The 8,706-nt window shown below is 54.7% G+C and overlaps 1 protein-coding gene and 1 long non-coding RNA gene across 2 annotated transcripts in view; one reads left to right on the forward strand and one right to left on the reverse strand.

Annotated features, from left to right (window-relative positions):
* The window catches only part of LOC117802736, a 12,257-nt gene extending 4,197 nt beyond the window's left edge, over window positions 1–8,060 (reverse strand). The window contains exons 1-3 of the long non-coding RNA XR_004626241.1: window positions 7,673–8,060; window positions 4,216–4,319; window positions 195–308 (exon numbers count right to left, since the gene is read on the reverse strand). This is a non-coding gene — a long non-coding RNA (uncharacterized LOC117802736). The remainder of the gene's footprint in view (window positions 1–194; window positions 309–4,215; window positions 4,320–7,672) is intronic.
* Window positions 8,061–8,176: 116 nt separating this feature from the next.
* The window catches only part of TLX1 (T cell leukemia homeobox 1), a 6,445-nt gene continuing 5,915 nt past the window's right edge, over window positions 8,177–8,706 (forward strand). The window contains 1 exon segment of the mRNA XM_034663151.1: window positions 8,177–8,706. This exon segment is cut by the window's right edge and continues 102 nt beyond it. Coding sequence (XP_034519042.1) covers window positions 8,459–8,706 — 248 coding nt within the window. The 5' untranslated portion in view covers window positions 8,177–8,458.

Consider the following 8,706-nt stretch of genomic DNA (forward strand, 5'->3'; position numbering starts at 1 on the left):
CCCCCCACCCCCACCCCCCGCCTGAGAGGCCTGGTCTCCACAGCTCTGGCGTGGAGCTCACCAGACGAGGAGGTATCACTGGTGCTGAGAGCACCTGTGGGTGCGTGTCAGCCTTGAGGGGCCAGCCGGGACTGTGGTGTGCCCCCAGGCCCTTGCAGTTTAGAGCAGGACAGACACACAGACATGCTACTTACCTCAGGGACTCGAAGGCACCTCGGACAGAGGAGTTATTTCCAGCCACACGTCGGGGAGTATTCCGTGCTTAGGGCGTCAGCGGAGGTGCAGAGGGCGTCGGAGTGGGAGAAGAGCTAAGAAAAGGGTGCCTGTGCTTGCAAACCCTTATCCAGAAAGGTGGGGGCAGGGAGGTGGGGGATGGGTTCAGGAGCCACATTATCAATTACTGGTGGTCGGGGCATGCGGGTGGGGTCTTGGGTGAGGCGGCTGTGGAAATCCATTATGAGAAGGCAGGTGTCGGGGCAGGCATTTCCTGGGGACGCAGGGCAGTGCCAGGGGCTCGGCCCAGCTCTTTTGGCCCTGGGCTTGGTGCGGCCCCCAGAGACAGGAGCATACCCCATTCACATCTCACACACAGCCCCCCACTCTACACTTAAGCCACATTCACACTCATCCCCAGCACCCCCAGTGCAGAGGGACTCACAGCTCTCAATGCCCTAAACGCAGCCTGACCCCTTCACTAAGCCATCGACTGGTCTAATTTCCGGTGGCCCCCGTTGCCCTCCCTTCCCCTTCGGCCCTCACTTCCCCCGACTGGGTGGGGAAGGGGCACCCAAACCCAAGGCAGCTGAGAACCAGGGAGAAGGGTGGGCGGAGGAGGGCTGCGGGCCCTCCCCGTGTCAGCTCCCTCGCCGCTGCCCCATTAATCACAGCGTCGCAGTCCAGTTGGGGATCCCAGGCGCCCCTTGCCACACGCAGCCCACAGAACAATGGGATTATTTCCGGGGGGAGAGGATGCCTTGGGCAGGGGCTCAGGCGGCGGTACCTCCTTTCCTCAACCCGTCCCTCGGCACCCAAGGAGCGCCTGCGGCAGCCAGGGACGGGTGACAGAGCGGACGCGGGTGGCGCGCGGGTGGCAGGGCCTGGCCGGTCTAATTCAATTAGCTGGGTCGCTGCCGCCTCCTTGCGACTCCCGGCCCGCCGGGGCTCAGCCTAGGGCAGCTGCTCTTTGTGTGCGGAACCCATGCATATGAATACAGTCCCTCCCCCTTAGGCACCCCCACCCAACTTCTGGCACCTGCGGCTCCCCACCCCCACCCTCCCGCCCTTGGCCTCCCCAGAAAAGTTGGGAAACTGTGGCCGCTTGTGGGCCCCATGTGGCCGGCACAGTGTGTGCCTGAAGCGAAGGCTGTGTTTTTATCTGCGGCGCAGGAAGCCAGTGTGCCTGCAGGTTCGGAGCTTTGGGGTGTGCGGGTGTGGGGCTGCATGCAGGCGGCCTCGCGAGTGGCTGCCGGGATTGCACACAGGAGTGTGCTTTTTTGGTGCAAGGGCGAGTGTGGGTCTGGGAGTCTGGGCCTGAGAGAGGGTGCTGGATCTGCTCCAGCGCTAGATCTGGAAAGCCTCGGTGCCAGAGACCGTCCGTGTATACACGGGGCCCGGTGCAGTCAGGACCGAGTGTGGGACACAGGACCTCGCCAGCAGCAGCCAGGCGGCTGGGACTCCCAGGCGGAATTGGAATTCGTTCCCCCTCATTCCACCCCGGGTCCTGATGGAGCGGGAGCTTGGCGAGTTCATTTCAAACCCGAACTCTGGCTCAACTCTTTATGTGGAGGACACTTCCCGAGGAGGGGCCGAGGCCGAGGGGCGGAGGCAGGGCCCTCTCAGCCCGTGGCAGTCTGAACTGGCCTGGTTTTCCATTCTCAGTGCAGTGTGGCCAGGGCTCAGGAAGCACCTGCAGCTTCCGACGTGCCCTGAGCGCCTGCGGAAATTTCCAAACCCGTCCAAGCCAAGGTGGCCCAAGCTCCTTTGGGTGATCGCGAGACCTTGAGGCTCCCCCGCCAGAGCCCGGGACTGAGCCGGGATTCTGGAACTGGGAGGTCTCCTTCGGCCCTTTCTCTGCGGCCCATATGTACACTCCCCGCTCCCGGAGGGTTGCGGGACTGAATTGAGGCAAGAAGTCTGGGTGGATCTGGCCGCTGCAGGTTTGTGGCTCGGCCGGAACCTCCCCACCCCCACCGTCAGCTTGACTGAGGGGTCGGAATGAGAGAACCGAAGGGATCCCGGATCCCCAAGAGCCCGCCATCCTCCCCCAGCGCAGGGAGTGGGTGCCTAGAGGGTGGTAATGGCCTTCGGAGGCCTAGCCTGCAGCAAGATAGCGCTCTCCCTACTCCTTCTTCCTCCCCTGCACCACACTCTGGGCTGTGGAATGCCCTCTGCCTCTTGAAATTCCTCAATTCCTCAGACCAGCTCAGACCCACTTGTCATCTGGGTAGGGCCAAGGATGGAGGCCAAGGATGGGCTGGGATGTGCCTGTGGTCCTGGGTCCTAGACTGGGGTGCTCTCCTGGGGTCCAGCGGTGGGAAGCTAAACTTGGTGCGCAGGGCCCTTCAGGAGCTGTCAGGGATGGAAGGGTCACAGAGCTTTGTCCTCCCCTATGAACCTCAGCCCACCTCCTGCCCAACTCTTTCCCCATTCTGGCATCCTGAGAGAAGGCCTGGCATCAAAGCTAAACTCTGTCAAGGGCACCAGTTCTGGATGGCAGGACCTGAGGGTCTCCAGGCCCCTTTGGAAGGAAGTTGGTCAGAAAGAGGCCTGAGGCCCTAGCTCGATGCCCAGAGGTGATGGGGCCAACAGTTTCCATTACCTCAGAAGCTAGTAAGGGGAGCCTTACAGGGCAGCAGGCCTTTGGGTACGGGCGGTGGGACAAGTAAGGTGCTGGCTCCTAACCTAGGTGACAGCTGAGGTGTGTGTTACAGCAGGAAATATCTGTCCCCTGTCCCTGATTTCAGTCTATTTGGGGTCCCTCCACTGATGAAATGTATGCCTGTCCTTCCATGCTGGATTGATCCTCAGTCCCTGCTAGTGTAAGGATTGCGTAGGAGCACTTGGGGCCGGCCCTGGACAACCCCTACTCCCAGCCCTGAGAAATCACTGAGTTGTGTAGCTGGAACCAGCCTGACCTGCTAACTCCTTTCCTTCCCCTAGCTTCCTAGAGAGAACACCCTTCCACACACCCTGGAGGTGGAGTGCCCTTTACCTTGTCTCTAAGTGCTTACGTCACTAGCAGCACCTGCCCCTCCATGTTCTGCCCCCTTTCCTGAGGCGGGTGAGCAAGGCAGAACTGGCACCTTTGGTACTGGAAATCCAGATCCACCCACCGCGAACTGCTTCACCTTACACATCCCCTTACACACTTCCCAGCTTATTCCACCCTTTCCCTGTTGCGTAGCTATTGGGTGTATCCGGTTGCCCCCTTTCCATACTGGCAGTCCCACATATGGCCATTTCCCTGACAACTACACTAGAAAATAAGACACCTCTCCCACAGATACACACACACACACACACACATCATGATTACACTCACACTTTCACACGGTAGCTGAGGGATATCCTCCGCCCATCATATGTGCCCGTTACACAGGAACAGTTAGAGAGACACCCTCTTATCTGTTACAGAAAACACACATTCACTTGCATTCTTGCACAGACAAATCCAGTGTAAAAACCCCCCAGACTCCCTTCCTCTCCCCCAGCCCCCTTACAGACATGTGTTTTGCTTGTAGTTGAATCCCAACAGCCTAACATGAGTACATAATAGACACCCAATACATATTTGTTGGGTAAATTTAAAAAATTATTCCTCAGAGACATGCCCAATATAGCTGCATGGCCACCCTCACTGTCACGCACGCTTTCACATCTGGCTTTCCCCTCATGGACACACAGTCCCACAAACACAAAGTAATTAAGTTATCACAGACACACACACACCCCTAAGCTAAAGGACAACCCCTGGCCCAGGGGTCTCTCCCAGAGGGGGGAGGGAGCCGTGTGGGATCCAAAGGGGCCGCTCTCAGTGGCTGAGCCCTCCGGTTTCTCCTCCCCCAGCCCCAGCCTCAGCCCCAGCTGCTCCTCCTTTAATTGGAGGAACTTCTTTATTCGAGGGCTGGGGGAGTGGATGGTGCTGGGGGGGGCGCTTACCGGTGGCCTTAGGGCTGGAACTCACCTAGATGTGTGTGCAAGATATAAAACACCTACCAAGTTTGGTGTTGAGAAATCGCTTCTAATGACTGGAGTCAGAGAAACAGCATTTGAGTCCAATCCCTGTCCCTTCCCGACTTTCAGCGCCTCAGTTTTCTCATCTATGAAATGGAGATAACAGCACAGGGTTACTGGCGGACAACCTGGCATAATCACTGTGACTGAGGGGGCCTAGGACGTCACTGTGCTTTGTCCTCCTGCTTTCTTTTCCTCCCCTACTCCTTCCTAACAGGGCTGCTCTGCAGGGCCTGGAGAAACACTGTGGAAACGCAGAAGCTGCTCCACTGAAGGTAAGCCCCCGTGAGTCCCCTCCCCCGTCAGAAAACTTTCCGACCTGCAGCACTGTGCTCAGGGAACACGGCTTCCAGGAGGGGCAGGAGCCAGAACCCAGCGACCCCTGACCCTCTGTCGCAACGTCCTAGGAAGAGAAGGGACTGAGAGAATACCCTGGGCCCTCAGCAACTACCTCATTGGAAAACAAAGGCTGAGGTCAAGTTGGACACAAAGAACCCCATCTTGGGCAAGGCCAGGAACTTGGAACTGGATTGGGAGAGAAGTTGACTCTGGTAAGTAGGAGAGATGGGGGGTGGAAGGGAGTATGGAAGAGACCGGTGAGGTGAACAGGTGTAAGGGTAGGGGAGAGTCAGGGTGTCCCTGGGTTGCAGGATTTTGATGAGAAGAGCATCCTGACAGTCTTAATGGGCCACTAGGAAGCTGTGACCTCTGCCAGCCTTGGGCTGGACCAGCAAGGGTGAGATCTCCTGCCAGGGACCCTGGCCAACTGATGCCAGATCTGAGGCGCTCAAGAGGTAAGTAAGGCAGATGCCTGAATGGGCAAGGTCAGAAAGACATAGGTGCTGGAATGGTTCATCCAGAGGAGGAGGGAGGGAGGAGTGGGGAGAGTGTTAGGAACATGCAGGGGGTTTCCTGCATGGGCCAGAGAGTGGCAAGGGGAAGTTGTCCTAAGGATAAACTAGAAAGACAGGGTTTTAACTGCAGCAGGCAGAACTGTAGTTAATCATGAGAAGGAGCAGTGCCATGCAATCCAGCCTCAAAGGAAGTGGAAGGACCCCTCTCCATTTTTCAGCCTCATCCAGGGGAAAGGGTTCAGATTTTGGGAACTCAGATCAATCTTCTTCTGTCTGTGGAACCTTGGGCAAGTTTGTTCATCTTACTAAGTCTCAGTCTTTGTTTTTTTTTTCTTTTAAAAAATGAATATAATTTATATACCATAATATCCCCTTTAAATCATACAATCCAGTTTTTAATATATTCACAAAGTTATGCAACCATTACCACCATCTAATTCCAGAATATTTCCATCACTCCAAATAGAAACTTTGTATCCATTTGTAGCCACTTCCTACCCTTCCCCCCAGCAACCACTAATCTACTTTCTGCGTCTATGGATTTGCCTATTCAGAATGGTTCATATAAATGCAGTCATATAATATGTGGCCTTTTGTGCCTGACTTCTTTCACTTGGCATAATGTTTTCTAGGTTCTTCCATGTTGTAGCATGAACCAGGACTTCCTTTTTATTCTTTTTTTTTGGATGAATAATATTCCATTGTATGGTTATACCACATTTTATTTATTTATTCATCATATGACGACCATTTGATTGTTCCCACTTTTTGGCCATTATAAATAATACTGCTATGAACATTCATTCAATTTTCTTAGTTATTTAAAAATTGGAGATGTTTCGGGGCGCCTGGGTGGTTCAGTCGTTAAGTGTCTGCCTTCAGCTCAGGGCCTGATCCCAGGGTCCTGGGATCGAGCCCTGCATTGGGCTCCCTGCTCTGCTGGGAGCCTGCTTCTTCCTCTCCCACTCCCCCTGCTTGTGTTCCCTCTCTCACTGGCTGACTCTCTCTCTGTCAAATAAATACATAAAATCTTTTTTTAAAAATTGGAGATGTTTCCATTAACTTCACAGAGTTGTTGTGAGTCTTAAATGAGATCAGTGTGGTGTGGTACCTGGCATATAGTAGTTTCTCAGTAAAACATTTATGTTTATCTCTGCTTCATTTCCCCCAAGATAAGAGGCAGGAAAGAGACAAATTTAGGTTCAAACAATTTTTGATGAAAGTTAAGGCATCTCCTGGGTAGAGGTGTAGAATCTGGACTGGGTGGATGGACAGGAGCGAAGTGGCAAGGGAGATCTCTCTTCTATTTCTGCTTAGTATTTACAACCTACCACCTACTTCACATCTGGCCTTGCTTTGAGTGGGTCTTTGTTCACCTGCCTGGAGCCCAGACAAGGTTTTCCCCATAGAGATATGCTTCCAACCAGCAGCCAGGTTTCCAGTCTAACCCATAAAAGCAAGTCAAATCCAGGTCTTGATTAAGTCATTTGCTTTCTTACATCTATAAAATAGGGATAATACTCATCTTGAAGACTTGGAGAAGTTCATAGTGTTCTCCATAACACTTATCATCGCATCTGACTTAATGTATTTGCTTCTTTGTTTATTGTCTAACCCCTCTCTGGAATGTAAACTCCAGGAGGGCAGGACCTTTGTTTTGTTTACTGCTGTTTTCCCAATGCCAAGAACAATGCCTGACACGTACTCAATAAATATTTGTTGTATAAGGAGTTCATTCACTCATTTTTCACCCAGGATGAGTATATCCTGCAGTTTGGGGCTGTACTCCACAGCAGGGAACCTGAGATGAGTAAGTCATTCCCTGCTTCCTGAAGATCTCTTCAAGAGGAAATAACAGACATGACCAAAGCAAACAAACTGTAACGAGATCTGATAAGTAGAATGCAAACTTTCATATTCTAGCATCTTGCCTGATAGAGACTGTCTCCTTGAAGACCTGTTGAATCTGATATAGGCCAGAAATAGATCCCAAGGGATCCAACCTGCACCCTTCCCAGAGCCTGGCTCCTTCAAGGGAACGGACCTTTCCCTACTAAAGAGGGAAAAGAGTGGAAGCAGAAAAAGGGAGTTTCCTGCTTCTCTCCTGGGCTCTGAGCCAGTCAGCCACAGGCAAAACTTTAAAAGGCCTCAATTTGTCCGGATGCACTTCCCTGATCTTGGTCCTACCAACCCCAGCCCCCACTGCTCCCCTAGGCCTCCCTCCCAGGACTCCAAAAGTAAGAAAATAACTCCTTCCCCTCACCACAGTCCAAGGGTTTCTTGCTAGGACTCGCCAGCCCAGGGCTAGTTCCTAGGTGAAAGCAACCTGACTGAATTCACCCACATACTCTGTGAACTGCTTCTTGACACATCTGTTTATTTAAAAGGCAAAGGGTATCTTGAGGCATGGGCACCCTGGCTGCAGGCCCCAAGCCAACTCCCCTGACTTGTGCCTGCCTCACAGGAGGTCTTCCTTTCCTCAGTTTCTCTAAATAGGCTGAGTTGGGTGATTGTTGATTTTTCCAACAACATATAACCAGTTGTTCATAGGCCTGTGCTTTAAAAAAGGACAAGCCTGAACTCACCTTCCTGCCTCACGGGCCTGGGCTCCATACCTGGGGAGTAGTCAGTCTTCTACTCTCTAACAAGCCAGACTTGAAGTTTGGAGTAAATCTTCCTGTTGAAGGACAGGTGTTTCCCAGCTGAGCCCTTGGGGAGGTTCTCCAGTAGCTCACGGACACCCTTCCCCAGAGGCCTAGTAAGTTGGACCCCTTTGGCCCAATTCAAAGTGGGGAGACTCCCGCCAGGCTGGGAAGAGGGCTCTGTCCTCCACGTCCTTGGGTCCGTCTCTTTATGGGTCTCTGGGAATGGCCGCCTCCTGTTCTTTTTCTCCTTTTAAGTCTCTGAATCCCTTCTTTTCTCTCTTCCTGAACTACTTCTCCGAGCCTCGGTCTCCGTCCCTCTGTGTCTAGCTCCTGCATCAGTCTCGGCTCCCGGCCTCCCTCTCCCCCTCTCCGCCCCTCCCCCGCGCTGTCATTCACCCCGCTCCTCTCCACGCACAGCCAATGGAGAGACCCGGCCAAAACGGCTAGGCTCGCTCGCACCGGGCTTTTTCGCCCGGTGATTGATGTCCCAGAGTCAACATCTAGCAAGCAGCCGGAGAGGGGAAGGAGCAGCCGGAGAGGGGAAGAATACGGCGCCCCCTCTCTCCTCCCCTCCCCCCTACTTTAGCCCTCCGCGCACTTCGCCACCAAGTCACCGCGCAGCCAGGAGCCGCTGTCGCCTCCGCGCCCCTGCGCGCTGCCCCCCGAGCCAAACACAGCAAACGCCGCCGCCCAGGCCCCCCCGCGGGGCCGGGGCCGGGGGCCAGCATGGAGCACCTGGGCCCGCACCATCTCCACCCGGGCCATGCGGAGCCCATCAGCTTCGGCATCGACCAGATCCTCAACAGCCCGGACCAAGGCGGCTGCATGGGGCCCGCCTCGCGCCTCCAGGACGGAGAATACGGCCTTGGCTGTTTGGTTGGAGGCGCCTACGCTTACGGCGGCGGGGGCCCCGCGGCCGGGGCGGGGGCCGGGGGCGCGGGGGCCTATGGTGCTGGCGGTCCGAGCGGCCCTGG

This window comes from Ailuropoda melanoleuca, chromosome 6, assembly GCF_002007445.2.
Source record: "Ailuropoda melanoleuca isolate Jingjing chromosome 6, ASM200744v2, whole genome shotgun sequence".
Lineage (NCBI taxonomy): Eukaryota > Metazoa > Chordata > Mammalia > Carnivora > Ursidae > Ailuropoda > Ailuropoda melanoleuca.